Source organism: Lepisma saccharinum, chromosome 9 (genome assembly GCF_977018435.1).
Source record: "Lepisma saccharinum chromosome 9, izLepSacc3.1, whole genome shotgun sequence".
Taxonomy (NCBI): Eukaryota; Metazoa; Arthropoda; class Insecta; order Zygentoma; family Lepismatidae; genus Lepisma; species Lepisma saccharinum.
The window spans coordinates 31,713,744-31,733,027 of record NC_139237.1 but is presented as its reverse complement, the minus strand read 5'-3'; the positions used below and the strand labels follow the sequence as shown (position 1 = coordinate 31,733,027).

At 36.2% G+C, this 19,284-nt stretch overlaps 1 protein-coding gene across 2 annotated transcripts in view; it reads left to right on the top strand.

The window, feature by feature from the left end:
• Dhc93AB (Dynein heavy chain at 93AB) overlaps positions 1-19,284 on the top strand; it is a 584,738-nt gene that overhangs the window by 444,865 nt on the left and 120,589 nt on the right. For both annotated transcript variants that reach the window (XM_083127975.1, XM_083127974.1), the window contains 3 exons: positions 1,787-1,940; positions 6,825-6,967; positions 9,417-9,586. In XM_083127975.1, the coding sequence (XP_082984101.1) occupies positions 1,787-1,940; positions 6,825-6,967; positions 9,417-9,586 (467 nt within the window). The remainder of the gene's footprint in view (positions 1-1,786; positions 1,941-6,824; positions 6,968-9,416; positions 9,587-19,284) is intronic.

Genomic DNA, 19,284 nt, shown 5'->3' with positions numbered 1-19,284 from the left:
TCTCTTGTCCTTTCCACTCTTTCTAACACCTTCTTCCATTCTTTTTTATCTTCAATCCCCCATTCCAGTTCATTGTATCTTCTTCACCTTTCTTCTCTATTTCCTTGACCTCCTTCCATTTTCTCACTAGCATTCTCTTCTCCCTTCCAATCTGCTTAGCCTCATCCCATTCCAAGTCATGTCCTGTTTCTCTCATGTGTTTAAATATCACATTTCTCTCTCTTAAGTCGTACATCATCCCTATGTTGTTTCAACCTGTCTTTCAGCCTCTTTTTCGTTTCTTCTATGTACACACTCTGACATTCTTTACATTTTACTTCATCGATAATTCCTTCCTCTTCCTCTTCTCTGTTTTCCTTTTTCTTGTTTGCATTCTTTGCTATTCTTAAGATGCTTCTCCCTCCCTTCCTGTAAGTTTTAATGCCCGCTTTCCTAAGCACTTTGCATATCTTTTCTGTGGTCTTCCCCATAATCCTTATTCCAGACCTCCTCCTTTTCTTTCTCTTTCTCTTTTCTTTCTCTTCCTCTTTTTCTTTCTCTTCCTCTTTTTCTTTCTCTTCCAATTCTCCCCTGCCACTTTTCTTCCTTCTTCTGTTTATGTCCAATCTATCCTTCTCATAGCCATTCTTTTCCAGCTGTTTCCATAGGCTATTTATTTTGCCTTTTTTTTCACATTCTTTCATGCATATTTTCTTGATTCTGTCCTCCATACTCTTTAAAAAATTTATTTTTGTCACCTCACTTACATCACTTCTTTTGTGGCAGAATATTTCTGCTGCACACTTCTTCTGATACCAAAAGGTTTCAATTTTTTGTCATCTCTTCCTTTTCATCAATATTTCTAGGTAGCTTATCTTGTCTTCTTCTGTTTCGAGTTTCAACAATATCCCTCTTCCTTCATCTTGTATTTCTTTGGCAAATATGTTGAGCTGCCTCTTCGTTCCCTTCCATATGTCAAAACAATCGTCCACATATCTGCAAAACAGAATTATTTTGTCACCTCTTTTTTCTACCACTTTCATTTCCTATTCATTCATAACCAATTCAGCCAATGCTGGGCTTAGGCTAGAACCTATATTCAGTCCTTCATTCATTAACATTATTTTATCCCACTACAATCCCGCTACAATACGCTACAATATCTCATCCTGTTTTGTACCTTGTTACAATTGTACTTGGTGCAGAGTTTGAAGAAGACCTTGCTAGAAGGTTGCAACATTACATTTATGTTTTATAATAAAATAAATTCCTGCCTTGGTCAGCATATTGAGTTTTTCATATTCTCCTGATCTAGCCCCTACTACATCTTCTCTAAATTGAAAATACTCTTGAAAGGAACCCATTCCAAGACAATAATGCTGTAGGTGACACTATGGACAGATGACTATGAGATTGGAGATAGATAAGTCCCCCCCCCCCATTCTTTTTTTATGTAAGAGTTAGACTGGTTGTAAGACCTTTGTCAAAAGTGAATTGCTCTTAGGAGGAATACATTGAATAAACCTGAATTCCCTCCATTTGACTGAATACTTATTACCCCTCATATATGCTGCCCATCTTGCTAATTCGTACTTTACTGAAAATGCATGTGATGTTATGATATCTTAGTTGGGGGTAATTAATGGCCATTATATTCTCTTTTGAGCCTTCCAGAATGTTAAGAATCATTCCAATTTCTAACTACAGGTATCAAATAACATTTTATAAATGAATCTAATGTCACTGTGTACATGCTGTCTTGCAATCCCTGTCATCATATTTCCAATATTGTTTTGTTATGTTTCAGATTGTCATGGCGAAAGTCGACCAGTTTCTAGAATCACTGATAACTTATGATAAGGAGAATATTCACCCTGAAATAATAAAGGCAATTCAGCCATACTTAAAGAATCCTGAATTTGAACCAGAACTTATTAGGAGTAAATCAGCAGCAGCAGCAGGTAATATTTTTCAATAATAACATACACAAGGTTCTTTGGTTATTTTATTTTTTATGTATAATTTCAATATTATGAGGGGATATCCAAAATTTTAGGTATTGGTGGTACTCCCTGATGAAAATTGTGTGTACTATTTTCAGTAGATCAATAGGTGTTTTGAAAGATCTACTGTGTTCAGATTTTCAAATAGATATATATAAAAAAAACTAATAGATATCATAGGTAGGTTATAGGTAGGAGTATAGCCATCATCCTGAGCTAAGCACACTCCATACTGCATTAAGTGTAATACTGAAGAAAATATTTCCACTTGTTGTTCCTCTACTGTACATATACATCAAACCAACTAAAATTATTCAGTAGAAAACAATTGGTTTTTCATTAGGTTTATGAGAACATGTTAGACAAGAGTAAATATTTTCTACTTTAAACAGTAGAAATTTCCAGCAGGGCTATCTGGTTAAACACTCACCTTGGGCCTATTGTCTGCTATCATCCTCTGTTCAGCATATTCACACCCATTTCATCAATTCTGCCATTTTTTAAATGCATCCTGGAATTTGTGTTCTGTGAGAGTGTCCAGCATTGCCTGTGTCAAACTACTGCCCTTTCAACTTGAGCTTCAGTCTGGAGAACAGGAAAAAAAAACAGGTGAGTGGAGGTGGAGACAGTTGTGTTATTGTGGTCAAAAAGTTCCTGGCAAAAACTAAGTGAAACATGTTTTGTTGTCATCATGCCAAAGCCAGTTCTTTTGTTGCAGAAGTTCAGGGCAACTTCTTTGCACATTTTTATGCAGCCACCGCAAAACATCACATTAATAACATTTGGCCTGCTGGGACAAATTCATTGTACGCAATCACCTTGATGCCACAGAAAGTGACATCTTGACCTGTCTCGCTTCGTTTGGTCTTGGTGAGTGAGTTTGGATTTTACCATTGGGAAGATTCTTGCTTTCCATAGGGTCATAACCATAAACTGATCTCCACTCACCAGTGATAGCCCTGCCAGGACAAGAAGGTTGCATCACTGGACTCAACCTAATGAAGATCCTTTAGGAGTCGATACAATGCTACATCTGATCAGCTGTCAGGGTTCTCATCACAAATTTGGTGCTGACATTTATGCCCATTTGAGCAGTCAAATCCAATCACTTGGTGTTAGGTCGGGGCTATATGCCTGGTGATCAAACACTTCCCATTTAAATTGCTCCAGATGGTGTTGGGTTACAGCACCGAGTGATTTTCATCTCTTCCCTGCATTGAAGAACTGGCTAGGAGGCCAAAGCTTCCACACCAATGATGAGCTTCAAAACAACATTCAGGCCCATCTCACATCACTGGCGGCAACGTTCTTTGCAGAGGGGATCGGAAAGCTTGTCCCATGATATGACAAATGCCTGTATCTTAACGACGATTATGTCGAAAAGTAACCAGGTATGTACATAACTTTTGGTAATAAATTCATTTTGTTACTTACACTTGTCTTATGTTTATGGTCCATCGGAAGTTAAAAAAAAAAAATGGCCCTCGTAGAGACAAGCAATAGCTGCATTTTGAAGCAAGGAGTAATAGTGTTAAATTAGAATCTTTATTCACAAGGTATCAACTATCTGGAAATTGTACAATTATAATAATTGTCTAGAATTTATTATTATAATATATTACAATATATTGTGAAATAAATATGATTTGTGCATGAATCTTTCTTCATTTGCATGAAAATGTTTCGCTAAAGAGAAGTAATCAGGCGAAGATATACATTAGTGTACATGTAAATTGAAATTAAGACAATATTACACAGATGGTGTAATGAAAAAGCTCATGTGGATGCTAAATTACATACGACAAAAAAAAAAAAAAAAAAGGAAAATGCAAATATGACTAAAATTCATAAAATGATGCAGTTAAGGGACCTCAAAGTATGGTATTGATATCATAAAGGAATGAATATTTTGAATTATTTCATTGATGCCAACAATGCTGCTTAACAACATTCCGTGCAACACTTTTTAGGAGTCCAAATAACTTGGAAATAATGTAAAATTCGAAATTTACATTTATTTTGCACTAATATCGTGTGTGTGTTATTGGCAAGTATAAATTTGTGGTAAGTTTCATCCATTTTAATATTCTGATTATCTCATATCTGAAGAGTGATGTCGTGTGTGGTTCACATACGGGTGTTCGCAATAAAATTTTTATACTGAATGCAGATTTACTCCTTTCCAGAGAGACATTCCACGGTTGTAACCTCATCTTCAATTGAAAAAGTGAGAATGATGGTTTATCTTATTTTCAACAAGTAATACCATATTTTTTTATGCAACTAACAGCGAAAGAAAATTGAGGGGTGCGCCAGCACCCCCTCGTGCCCTCCTGGCACCACCCCTGTTTTTATTACACGGACCATATATTAACACACGACATTCATTCAGCATTGAAAGCATGTACATTGTTAGTGGGACAGAGAAGAGGACAGTCCTCCCAAGAGTATAGAAAAAATGTATTATGTTTATGTAAGATATTCGGGTATTATACAAAATGCCCACAATAACTCGGTTGCGATGCTTAGGATTGAAGTATCATTCAATATAACATTGCCCATATTCCTTCTTCCCGCAGTGCACACTTTGGGAACTCCTGGTTTAAAGCATACAGTAACATCTATGTATCGTCGTCATTAACATATTTACCATCCTTGATCTTATACATTGCACGAAACGAATTGTTCCAGAGGCAGTCTTTTGGAAGCGAGTCGCTTGTATATGTGCAAATGGTAACAAATGCCCAGGATGTGTCCTTTAACCATCAATGCATTTGGGTGAATTGATCAATTACAAGTACCTACTGTGCAATGAAAAAATGATAAACTGTAACAATTCTCTTTCAGATATATTAAAAAAAATTCTAAATGTATCTATTGCTGATTTGCCCAAACATGTGGCTAAAGAACACATACTAGACATGCACTTTCATTTGCTTAAAATCCACCAGGTTTAGCGACTTCTTACTAAAGTTTGCAACTATGTAGGGCAGACCTTTTCAAGTCCCCCTAGACATGTATTGTATATGCTGCACTCTGGTGCTGAATGTGAGAAGTATTGCCACTTGCATCAGTTTTCGCACAGTGAAGTGAACATCTTCGGGGTATAGTGCCCAATAACCCCTTAGCTGTCAGTTTTATGCAACACGCACAGCAATTGTTTTCAAAGCCCTCCATTGAATGCCGTGGGAGTCAGTGTTACCAATTATCTACAAAAGTTATCAGACATGAAAGAAGTTGTGTCAGAGTAAATTGTGTGTATATGCTCGTACATCAAACAAAGTATTTTTGGAATAAATATATATATGTGTGTGTGTGTGTGTGTGTGTGCATTTAATATTTTCATAATTCAAGACATATACATGAGTGTTTATGTGCTCATGCGGACATTTTCAGGTGATGCGCCTGTATCTGAATATACAAATATTTTGAAATAAAATACTAAAATGTTGATATTTCATAGTTGCATTAGGTTATACAGTACTTGCATATTAATATGTATTTGTGGGTATCAGTAAATTGATATTGCCACATATTTAATAAAAATATGAAAAAGATTCTAGAAATGCAAATTGAGAAACAATATTTTCTGGTTGTAACAAAAGGAAAACTGACTATTCTTATGTATAACGTCCTCTTTAAAGTCTCATAATTGATAATAGTAACAATGTGTGAATTTTAATCAATTTCTGTGTCTTCCGCGTGTCATATCGCTATTTCCTTCTATATATCAAGGGTGTCCCAACAAGAATGCTGGATTAATAATGTGAAAAAATTCTTTTATTTTCATGAAAACGCATATATTTATACATGATTACAGAGGATACATGTTGCCAGTTAAGTTCAAAAACCAATATTTGTCATATGTACCCCACGACTTGCTGTGCATGAAGTCACTCTATTGATGAAATTACTGATGACCCTTACACAGACTTGAGTTCTGGTAGGGTTCGGGGATTATTTTCATCAATCTGCAATTTCACATACCCTAATAGGAAGTACCCAAGGTCACATGATCTGACTGGTCAGTTCTGGTTGCTGTTGGGCAAAAGGACGTGGCCCAGAAATTTGTCATGCAGCAAGGCAATTATCTTATGGGAGGTGTGGCAGGCAAGTGTTCAATATCTACACCATTCAAATAGGGTCACAACCATTTCGTAACCATATTGCAGTTTAGTGTCACCAACCCAAAAACAAGAAGACAATGACACAATTCAAATCTGGCATTCTTGTTGGAACACCCCTTATTTTTTTGTTGGTTTTGTACAGGCAGGTGAGATTTAGTGCTATTATGATATCATTAGAACAATCTAAATTTTCTCACCGGGAATTCCTTGAATTGAAACTGGAATTGCACAGACCCTTTATATTGTTAATATATTTGTGGGGGGGGGGGGATGAGAGGTGGTAATACGTAAGGTTGAAATTGAGAACACACCTGCTTGAATTTTTGGAAAGTTCGCCTTGAAAACTTGGAATTATACTTGAATTTTATGAAGGTCCTAGAGTAGCCACCCTGTATGATTTTTTATCGCTTAAGTGCTGAAACCCAGATAAACTTAGAAATGAAACAATAATACATTTGAAGTTATCTTTCAATAAGTGGTAAATCATAGAAATTCAAATATGTTTTTCAATAATTACATATACTAAATTTCTCCTGACTGTATGATTTTTATTTTATTTTAATTTTTTGTTATTTTTATAAAATAATTGTTTCTGAATCATAGCATTGTGATCCTTGCATTGGTAAAATTATCAAAACACTCATGTTGGTATGTATTGTTTTATGCACATGCTATGTTTATGTCACCACAACAATTAAAACCATTTTCCTTTTAGGTTTATGTGCATGGGTTATAAACATAATTAGGTTCTATGAAGTTTATTGTGATGTTGAACCTAAACGAAGGGCACTGGAACAAGCCAATGCTGACCTAGCTGCTGCTCAGGAAAAGCTGAGCGTTATAAAAGGAAAGATTGCAGTAAGTTGACCTACTTCTTACTTTCTGTCCACTTGACACATTTTCAAATTTTCACGTGGATCATTTGATTTAGTGCATTTGTAAAATTATTTATTTTGACTATTATAAAGTTACAGAATCACGAACTTATGTAGAGACATGCATATTATGTTTCTGACAGAAATGCAAATTATGAGATTGCACATTTTAATGTTAATTTTTCTTGTTTTCTAAAGTTGTGTAATATATTGTAACGAAATGAAACAAAATCAAATTATAACTTCAAAATAAACTCTTTGACACTAAATATAGAAGATATACCGGGTGGTCCAAAAGTCCTGGAACGGTCACATATCGTGAGAAATACACATCGAATCGGAAAACGAAAAAATACATGTTTATTAAGTGAAAGAAAGCTATTCAATGATATCACACTTGATTCCCCACCCCCACCCCCTGCGGGTGGGGTGGGGACAAATGTGAAATTTTAAATGGAAACCCTCATTTTTTATTGTAGAATCGGAAAGAGGACTTCATCCCGAGTCCAACGAGCTATCAACCATCCTCCTAGCTCAATTAGGAACGGAGATATGGCGATTTTAAATTTTCTCAGTGAAAGCGATTGCAGATTCGGAATCTGCACATCAAGACCTTTCAATAGAGTATGCATATCCGAATGAAGTCCTCTTTCCGATTTTACAATACAAAATGGGGGTTTCCATTTAAAATTTCACAGTTGCCCACACTCCACTCCCAGGGGGGCGGGGGTGGGGAATCAAGTGTGATATCATTGAATAGCTTTCTTTCACTTATTAAACATGTATTTTTTCGTTTTCCGATTCGATGTGTATTTCTCACGATATGTGACCGTTCCGGGACTTTTGGACCACCCATTATATTTCAACACAGCATTTACCATGGTTTGAATTATTCTGTGACTTACACAACATTCCAAAATATTGATTAATTGTGCTGCAAACTTTGTGTTGTAACCATGGACGTCTTTATTCTCATATAAACTTATAAGTTATTCACTAACTACTGAAATAAACCTGAAAATATTTTGTAACAAAATTATTTTATATTTATTGTAGTAAGTACCATGTGTTCTAACTTATGTAATCAGTGAGGGCCTCCCCGATGGCACAGTGGTAGCGTTGTCGCTTTGCGATCAAGGAGTCCCGGGTTCGATACCCGGTGGAGGCTCAAAGTGGTTCACATTCAAGTTTAAACTGTAGGTCCAGTCCCGATTAGCCTTACTGTATATAAAATGGACTTAAAACACCAAATCGATCGATGCAATCAGTGAGTTTTATTTTTATTTATTGTCACTTTTCTGCCATTTTTGGCATGAGTGAGGATTAGATGAAATTGGTGAAGGGGTATTCTCAAAGTACTCCCATGAATCATTGAACGATCACTAGGGCTGAGCCGATACCTCTTTGAACCGATGCCAATATTATCACCGATTCCCACTGATACCGATACTGATACTTCAAAATTTCATTAATTGAAAGTTATTCAAGATATTCATTCACAATAGTGTGTAAGTATTCCACTCTAATTATATGCATCAATTAATCAAGATTTTTGCTTTAAAATTTACAAAAAATAGTTTAGAATATTAAATTACATGTTATGTCATCGTAAATTAAGTTTTTTCACACAATACTTGTGCAAAATAAAGAGCAACTTCTAATTTTGCATAACTTCTAAGAAAGTTAGACTCCGCTAAAGTGTTGAGAGGCATTTTGGTTGAGCCCATGAAAGACCAAAATGCAGGAAGAGTATTGGTCAGTATCGGTTAATAATTTCCAACCGATACTTTTCAATATCAATACCACTGGTATAAGCCAATACTGATACATTGGCATCGGTATCAGCTCAGCTCTAATCATCGCTCATTATCCTCATCATTGTAATTAGCTAAAAGTGCATACAAAATTAATCTGTCTTTTTAGACATGTATATTTCAAGATACATCAATTAACACGTTTACACAAATATACAATAATTCTATGTGTTTGTTTGCAAAAAAATTACTTTTTTTTGCCTATCACTTTTGGTAACTTACTGTCAGCATTCACAGAAAGCTGGTAATTGACTATGGGTCAACAGCTCTGGCCTCAACAGTGAGTCACCACAATTGAGAGGCAAGTAAAGTATTTTTTTTCCCAAAGTTTCACAGATTTTTTATATATTTGTGTAAAAAGTTAATTCAGCCATGTTCATGTTGTGAATTTAAGGTACAGTTATGTCTTTATATTAAAAAAAATAATAAAGTTGTAGAATTTTGGAAATAACTTACAGTCTATTTACAGAAATATCAAATTGATATAATTATTGGATATACACCAAATGCCTATATAATATGCATTATTAATGCATTATTTACCTAGATATTTTTGATACATTTTTTGCAGTTGTATGGTGATAAAACATTAACTTTAATTTTGTTATCTTTTTTAAGTCATTGGAAGAACAGTTAGCCAAATTGACTGCTGACTTTGAGCAAGCAACAGAGGCAAAACTGAAATGCCAACAGGAAGCAGATGCAACCAATCGAACAATAGCTTTGGCTAATCGACTCGTGAATGGACTTGCAGCTGAGAATGTTCGCTGGGCTGAATCTGTTTACAAGTATGTTTTTATTGCATTTTGTTATTTACGTGATATAGGATGGAATTTGTCGATATTGATGTACTCACTGATCATGTTTTGAAGCATTTCCAATACACAAGGACTGTGTCATAATTATTGATTACCAAAGCAATGAAAGAACAATTAGTGGAGCTAACTTACCTGTTTTTTTCAAGGCTCTTCATGTAGTTTATGGCCACCCTTCGCAACCATTGCAAAATCTGTGACAGGTGTTGGAATCTGTAATGTCATTGTCAAGGACAGAATGCATGGACAACCCTATTACAACTGGAATGGCATGTTTTATTGAGAACCTTTGAGCATGCAAAGGTCATCTGAACAGATCAAAATGTAGTGGTGACATGTGAGGTTAACATGGTGAATGTTCAAGGATCTCCAAAGAATTCCTGCACTAATACCATATGTCCTTAATTGCTGATGTTGGCAGGTGTCTTTGCACCAATGTGGTAATCACCAGAGCTAGGAATTTTAGGTGCTGCACCTTAAATTTTTTTGTGTAAAAATGGGTAAAAAAATGACTCATCCCCAAAATAAGCACGTATTGAACTCTACTCATGGTGTTTCGGTTGCACCTTTTTGCACCTTTTTCACAATCTCAGAATATTTTCCACCTTTTCACAATCTCAGAACCTTTTGCACCTTTTTGCCCATTTTGCATCTTTATCATTTTTTTTAATACAACTTACACGCTGTTTAACCCCACCTACATTCGAGGCACGGCTTCTTGGCACGCGATTCTTGTTTACCGCACAACAATGAATCGGTTTTCTTCAGTTCTTGGATGTTAATATAGTAAGCACGCAGACTTTAAACAGTGCCAACAATGACGCGTTACAATTGCTAGAAGTTGTGCTCTTTTTGTCCTATGCTGTATTGTTTACGAATTGTTGTAGGAAAGCTGTTTTGTTTTCGTTTCCTTCTCCTGTCTCAGCGAGCAAGGTAACTGCAGTCTGTGATCGACTGATCAATGCATCTGATTTGCTTGTTAACCATGCCAAAACATAAAGTAAATGTTGGGAAACTGCAGGACATTGTTAAACAGTTTAGCGGTGACGGCATTCAGAGTGATGGATCTGTTATGAGGTGTGATGTGTGTGATATTTCTATTGCTGTTGATGACAAACACCAACGCACTCGGGTTGTGCAGCATCTACAAAGTGGGAAGCACATCAGGAATAAAGAACTACGAGATGGTAAAGGTGGAAAGCGACAGCAATTCATTGGTGAGGCGCTTGCATCTTCGAGTTCCAGAAATACAAATGAATTTTTCAGTGAGACAGCAAGGACATTTATAGCGAAACTTAACAATCCTGTCATGAAATCAATCATATTTGCAAAAATATACTGGGAAGTCAGTTCCAGATGAGAGCACCTTAAGGAAATCTTACCTTCAACCTCTTTATGAAGCTAAAATCTCGCAGATCAGGCAAGTAGTAGCTGACCATCCAGTCTATTTCATATTAGATGAAACCACAGATAGGCAAAACAGGTAAGTTTTGAACATTTTAGTAGTACCTCTCAATGGACATCAAGTGAAAACCATGCTTTTAAAAACTTATTTTCTCAGCAAAACAGATAATGCAAGTGTAATGGAAAGTTTCAATGATGCATGTTTTGTATTGTGGCCGGAGGGCGTAAAATATGATTGTGTGGTTAGTTCTTACAGACCAAGCATCTTCTAATTTGAAGAATATGTATCCTAACTTAAAACATGTGACCTGCATTGTTCATGCTTTGCATCGAGTTTGTGAAGCTCTTAAAGACAAATATACATATGTGAACGAATTTGTTTCTAGCATTAAGAAAATACTGAAAAAGGCTTCTAGAATACAGAAGTATTACAAAACTTCCACTATCACCCTCTCCCATCCTCACTAGATGGGGTACATGGTTAAAAGCTGCAGTGTTTATTTGCAATCATTTCCATACAATATCGAAATTTTTAGATGCTTTGCCTAGTGATTCCTCAGCTGTAGAAAAAGCCAAAAAACTTGCACTTAAACAGGAATTGCAAGATGACTCTATATTGTACATGACTTCTCTTTCCTTACTACTGCAATCACAAAACTGGAGGAGCAGTGTCCTGAAAAGGAAGCACAGTCAGCTGTTTTGATGGATGTGCAATGAGAGCTGCAAGGGGTCGGGAGAGAGAAGTTAGAACAAAGTTTAGCCAAAACCCCTGATGTTCAAGAAGTCGCAACCAACAAGGATGTGGATTACCAGTTGAAAACAAAATACGCACCACTTGTGTCTGTTGACGTTGAACGTTCTTTTTCAACTTACAAGTATCTGCTTAGTGACCGCAGATGTAGCCTCACTCAGAAGAACATAGACATTTTGAATGTAATCTATTTTAACAGTTTTCTAGATGACTAATTCTAAGCAAGTAAGAAGAAGCATGTTTTCCTTTATGTCACTTTCTAATGTATCAGAGAATTTTCTTTGCTTAGTTATATTAAACGATTTAAAACCAGAGAATACTCTATGTGTTTATCCAGATAAGTTGAATCATATATGTATGTACTGCTCACAATAAATTTTACATCTGAAAATTAGCACCTTTTTTGTACAAAAATTGGCACCTTTTTTGCACCTTTATTGGCAAATTTTTGCACCTAAAATTCCTAGCTCTGGTAATCACATCCTCATACTCTTTTTAAGACTGTCTTCTATCATATTCAAGCATTTGAGCAATTTGTTGCTCAAGTCTGTAAAGATTACAGAGCACTTTTTTGTTCATGACTCTCTTGAGAATCTGTAAACGCAAAATCTTCTGATTTAACTGAACATTTACGTAGAACTTTTCTCACAATCCATGGTTTCAAATCTCCAATTATCATATTATTTTTGCAGAACTAAATTAATTAGTTCTAATCTTGATATTTCAGTTTTTTCTCGCTGTTGTCCATTTTCTACCTGCTCCAACAAACCATCTCTCCCAAAGACCTCCCTCTCTCTCTCTCTCGGCTAATGAGATGGAATGAGAAGGGGTGCTTTAACAATGTCCAAAAGTAGGTTTTGAAAATATATGGCAAGGGGAAGGTATTTTCAAACGTGGAATTAGATGCTTTGAGGTTATAGGGAAAATGGTTGAAAGAAGCTGTTTGTTCTGCAGCCATAGTTAGAGAAACAAGGCAGATATTCAGCTGGAAATGAGTAGGTCTGAATGTCTGTTATGTGCACTGCATTGGTAAAAGTATTCATATCCAATTGGGGAAGAGGAGGGTTATATCCCCCTCTGGGTCAGTTGTTGTGATGAAAGCATATTCATTCATGAGTGTCCTGATGGGTAGGGTGATCAGATTTTTCAGAAACGAAACACAGGACATCCATGGGCACCCACAGATAGGCTCAAGGAAGGGTCGATCATGTGGCCTTACACTATTGTCTTTAATACCATTTCTTTACTTCTAATATGTATATTTTCTTTTTATTCATTTCTCCCTTTTTATCTGTCTTTTGTTATCCCCGTTTCTGCTTTTTTCTTTTCAGAATAACCATCCTTTTCTTCAGGGGTGGTTCTTTAGTCCCTTACCCAGCAGAGAAGGAAAAGTAGATAAATAAATGTTCTATCAGTCCTCCCAGGATATATTCCTGCATCTCTCATTTTTTTTCTTGTCACCAGCAATGATTTCTCCCTCACTCACTTAGAATATTGCTTACTGCTTCGATATTTAGTTGCTTGTTCCTAGTTTATTTTATAATTTTTTCTTTCACTCTTTTTTGGTCTTGAGTTTTCAAGGGGATTTCACACCAAAGTCGTAAATGTCACTTTTGGATGATTCAAACAGCAGCAACATTTCACAATGTAGAAGCCTGTATTCAATTGCTGATATCCTCAAGCGACATGCAACATATGTCATTTCTTGCTTTGATGTGAAATCCCCCTTATAGATTTTCTATGGATGTGCCGAAGCCGATTACAGATGTATGAAAATCGGCAGAAATTGATATATTGGCATTGGTATTGGCATCGGCAAAAATCCGATATTTAAACCAGTACAGATTATACTAGAGTTTACCTTCTAATAAGTTTTATATTTTAATTTTGTAAGATTTATTGAAAATTAGGTTATGATTTTTCATTTGTAGAGTTTTTGTAATAAAATTATTGCAAAGTCTCATTCAGAGGATCATCCTACCTCAAAATCAGAAATGAAACAGTACATTGCTGAACCAACTATTCCACGTGACCAGGATCCGCTGTTGTATTGGAAATTCAAGATTGAGTATCCAAACCTGCAGCAAGTGGTGAGAAAATACTTGGGCATACCTGTTTCTGAAGTTCAATCTGCCAGCATTAAATTTACAACATTAAGAACAAGAATTCATTTTGCATTTCAAAGAACTGCTTGTGTACTAATGTCAAATCTCTTGAGAATCTATGTTCTTCTTAAAGGTTCACATAACCACTTTTTTTTTTTAGATGCAAATGTATCCAATAGAAATATACATAGCAAATTTATTTTTGTCATGCTGAAAATAACATCCCATTTCTGTTGAATAATCTTATGTATTGGAATTGGTTAAATATCGGCATCGGTATCGGTTCCAAAAATTATCGGTGAGTACATCGGCATCGGTAAATTTTCAGCTTCGTCGCATCCCTAAGATTTACCTATTCTATCTTTTCTCTTTTCTTCTTTTCTTTATGTTCTATTGTTCTCTCTTCTTACGGTATTTAGTTTCTGTATGGTAGGGCTTTTGGATTATCTAGATCATATTGTTTCATCTTTTTCATGATTAAAAATAATTAAACCAGTGTCTCTTTGATTCGATTTAAACCTCAAACTCATGCTTACTCCCATAAGCATGGTCTTAGGAAAAAATCATGAATTTTAACCCCCTTCAGATAAATTTCTGAGAGTATCCTGGAGTGTGCTTGGGCTGCTCTCTACCCTCACCTACATTCCAAATACACACATACCTCCTTTATGGTGTGGTTTTAACATGGTCACAACAGATTGCTCAGTACGGGGTAGACTATAAACCTATGATCGAAGAAACTAATTTTTCTTAATCAAGTAGTAGAAGAAGAAGGTCAAAGAACTTATTTTATCAGCTGGCCCCCATCTAGGTAATGCCACAATGTGAGGGTTCAAAACGGTACCTGCATGTTGCCTGATAGAGGTTGCACTCTTGTTGCAAGAAATCACACACTTGTTGATACTTTCAGAGAAAATAAATGTTTCCCAAAGTCTGTGACTCCAAATTACAACAGTGCAATTGTGTGCAGACTTCTTTGTTGTCGGAGGGTCAAAAATAGTACTGCTCACTCTAATCTTTGCCACGAGCAACATTAACAATATCTGATCAATGTCTACATTCTATTAGAATGTGATCTATTTGATTGTAAGTTTCTCACCTGGGACCCTCCACATCAATTTGTGAATGTTGCTCTTTCTGCTGAAAGAGAGTTGTTTCAATTACCTGATTTTGAGGTGCTGCAAACATTATAGCCTCATACATTGTTATTTGTTACTTTATGTATACTTTGTTACCAGTTGTTACTTGATGCACATCTTCAGTCGCTGTCTGGGCATTGAAATCCGTGAGCTGACTACTATGTTTATGTAAATTTTGGGCTCTCATCACATGCTTTCTCTAACCATCATAGAAATCTTCCTTTTCATCATTTGTGGATACTTCAGTGTGTATTAAGTTATACTACGAGGGCTAGTCAAAAAAGAGTGAGCATGAATTTTTTGCTTACGAATACATTAGGCAGGTCCAGGTTGATATGGTATTTTTTGAAGTAGTCCCTATCGAGTTGTATACACTTGGCCCAACGTGTCTGCCAGTCCTGGAAGGCATGCTGGAACCCATCTTTTGCCATCGTCTTCAGAACCGCCTCCACCTTCTTCAGAACGGCCTTTGATGAGTCGAAACGCTTGCCCCGCAGGTCAGATTTCAGACGAGGGAACAAGACAAAAAGGTCATATGGAGCAAGATCTGGGCTGTATGGAGGGTGGAGGACACATTCAATGTTTTGTCGAGCCAGACATTGGGCAACAATGTTGGAAATGTGACGGCGTGCATTATCCTGGTGTAGGCACCAAACAACAAGGATGCAGCTCAGGGCGTTTTCGATGGATGTGTTCAGCCAGGGTCTTCACAACTGTCACGTAATACTGTCCAGTAACCGTGGTGTGCGGAGGCACTTCATGTTGGTGGACCATACCATGGTAGTCGAAGATGGAAATCACCATTACCTTATTCGCCGATGGAACAGCTTTGGCTCTCTTTGGCGTCAGAGAACTGGGTGATTTCCAGACTGTGCTCGCCTGTTTGCTTTTGGGATCATAGTGGTGAAGCCAACTCTCATCACCAGTTATGATGGAATTCAGGTAGGCCTCGCAGACATGTGCAAAATTTCCAAGCCACGTACTGCTCCTCATGAACAGACTCCATTTTCCGTATGCGACTTCTGACCATTTGTGTTATGTTTGCACAGTGTTGCCAGATGCATGCACATATGTGCTTGCAATTTTATCTGCCGATTCCACGAGACACGTTCTTCTCGCGCAAATTTGTTTCACAGCTGCATGTTCACTGTGTGATATAAAAAATAATCATTCTCACTCTTTTTTGACTAGCCCTGGTATAATTAAAGAACTTTCCTTTAACTTTTAATGTTAATAATTTTGGACTTTTGGCTTTAAATCCTATTACTAGATGTTTTAATTGTTTATGTACTAGGAGCCCAGTTCCTAATCTAGGCAACCTTTTATCACAGCTATAAAAGATAGTTTGTTCTCTCTTTTCCAATAATCCTTCTCCAATCCAATGTATTTCTTGTAATGGCACTATCAGAGATTTATAATTATTTTGTTGGCCCAGCATTATTATCTGTGCCCCTGCCTCATATGGAGATAGTATATTCCAACTCCCTACATACAGGACCATTCACTGGTTGTCCATTAGACATGCCAGTCTGTCATCATTAGAGCTGTCCAGCTACATTTCTTGAAGGTCTTCCAATATGGTTCCTTTTACGGGATAGGGTTGTCAGCCCTACACCCTGTGCCTCCCCAATGGTGTAGTGGCGTGGTAGCATCATCACCTTGTAATCAAAGGGTGCTGGGTTCAATACCCAGTGGAGGCACATAGTGGTTCGGATCCCACTTTAAACTGTAGGTCCAGTCCCGATTAGCCTTACTGTGCATAAAGTGGACTTAAAACACCAAATCAATCAATCAGCCCTACACCCAACCCCCAGTCTTGGAGGATCAGGATTTTTTTAGGGTTTACTCCCCCTAGGGCAGCTGGTTTGGTTTTCTGTTCAGATCTCTTTCCCTTAGCCTTCGGGGATCATTCCCCTTCCTGCAAGGTAGCAAGGACTGAGTTTATTTAGTGGCGGCTTTTGTTCACAACATCACAGAATTTTCTTCGGAGCATTGCAGTATTTATTGTGATACAACTGCCGGAACATCGCACTCACTGCCTCCTCCAATCCTGCTGCTGCTTTTCCGTTCGTGTCCCCGGGAACCACATTATCTAGTGGTTCTTTCCATATTAGCCTGCTGGCACACAGCTCTGGCTGTCGGAATGTTGCCCAAGCCAGAACATAATAATAACTAACTAACTAAATCTCTAGCCTTCTTAAACCCGAAGGTGCATGGCTGCAGCAACACAGGCCTTCCATTTGTCCCTATCCTGAGCAAGATCTATATACTCTTTTCCATCCCTACCGATTTCCTTTAGGTCCATCTCAACGTTATCCCTCCATCTTCGTCTTGGCCTTCCAACAGGTCTCTTACTATCCAGTTTCCCAACAAGAATCCTGTAAACTCTTCCCTGTAAACTCTTCTTTCCTCTCTCATTCATGCCACATGCCTGACCACCTAAGTCTTCTTAATTTAATCATTCTAATAATATCTGGACATGAATACAAATTATGTAGTTCTAAATTATGTAACCTTCTCCACTCATCTGTCTCCTTATCCCTTTTAGGTCCAAATATTTTCCTAAGGATCTTATTTTCAAATACTCTCAATTTACGTTCCTCTTTCAATGTAAGGGACCAAGTTTCGCATCCATATAATACTACAGGGAAAATTACTTTTTTGTATATTATAACTTTTAGTTTCTTAGATATTAAACGAGAAGACAAAAGTATATGAAGAGAAAAGTAACATGCATTTCCTGAATTAAGCCTACTTTTTATTTCCTCTTTAATATCATTTTCATTTGTTAGTATTTTTCCTAAGTACTTGAATTTGGAAACTGTTTCAAATGAGTTGTTATCAATAATTAGATTTTGATTATTACCTAACACTTGGTTTCGGGCTGTAAGCATATATTTAGTTTTCTCTTTGCTAACTTCCAAACCTATCTCTTTAGCTGCTTTAAAAAATATTTTAGCATTATTCTTAATTGTATTTATATCATCTCCTAATAAGTCCACATCATCTGCATATGCTAACAACTGAGTCACACTGTTTAATTTTAGTCCTTTGTTAGTTTCTTTTACCTTCCTAACAGCATATTCTAAGACAAAATTAAAGGGCTATGGAGATAATGCACCTCCTTGTTTTAACCCATAATTAATTGTAAATTTGTCAGACACATTAATACCCACACGAATTTTACTTTCTGTTTCACTGGTGCATACATTTATCATATTAACAAGCTTCTTAGGTATTCCAAACTCTACTAATATATTATATAATTTATCTCTTTTGACTGAATCATATGCTTTTTTTAAATCAATGAATAGCTGACGGGCACTTTGATTATATTCCCACTTTTTTCTCAAGTGTCTGTGTGATGTGAAAAATTTGATCTGTAGTTGATCTGTTACGTTTAAATCCACATTGATAATCACCTATAATTTGATTAGCATATGGGGTTAGTCTTGTTAAAAGAATGTTAGATAATATTTTATATGTTGTTGAGAGTAGAGAGATTCCATGGTAATTATTGCAGTTCATTTTATCACCTTTTTTAAACACAGGAACAATTATGGATTCTTTCCACTGTTGAGGGATTTCTTCTTTATTCCTTATTAAACAAATTAATTTATGAATTTGACATATTAACGAATTTCCACCATATTTAATTAACTCAGCTGGTATTAAATCAATGCTAGGTGCTTTGTTATTCTTTAGCCTTTTAATAGCATCTTTAACTTCAGTCAAGTTAGGTTCTGGAACTAAAGGTTCTGCTGTGTGGACTTCATTTACTTCTGATTTATCTCCTACATGGACATTTAAAAGGTCATTAAAGTAGTTCTTCCATCTATTTAGAATATCGCTTGGGTCAGCTAGAAAATCACCATCTTTATCTTTTATCAAGTTTATTTTAGGTTGCCACCCATTTCTAAACCCATTTACACCTTTATATAAATCTCTGATATTTTTGTTTTTGCTGTTTGTTTCAATTTCACTAATTTTGCTTTTCAAGTATCTATTTTTTTAATTAGAAACATGCGGTTAACTTCTCGCTTTATTCTATTATAATTGCTTAGATTTGTGTGATCAGAGTTATTTAACCACCTGAGTCTAGCCTGATTTCTTGTTTCTATTATATGACATTCGCTATCAAACCATGGAGAACATAATAATACAATAATATAATTAAACAACCTTCACTTAGTGAAATACATTTAATTCGCTTTCCTTGGTAACAATGAACAACAAGTATTGAAGAGATTTATCATTCAAATTGAAACACAT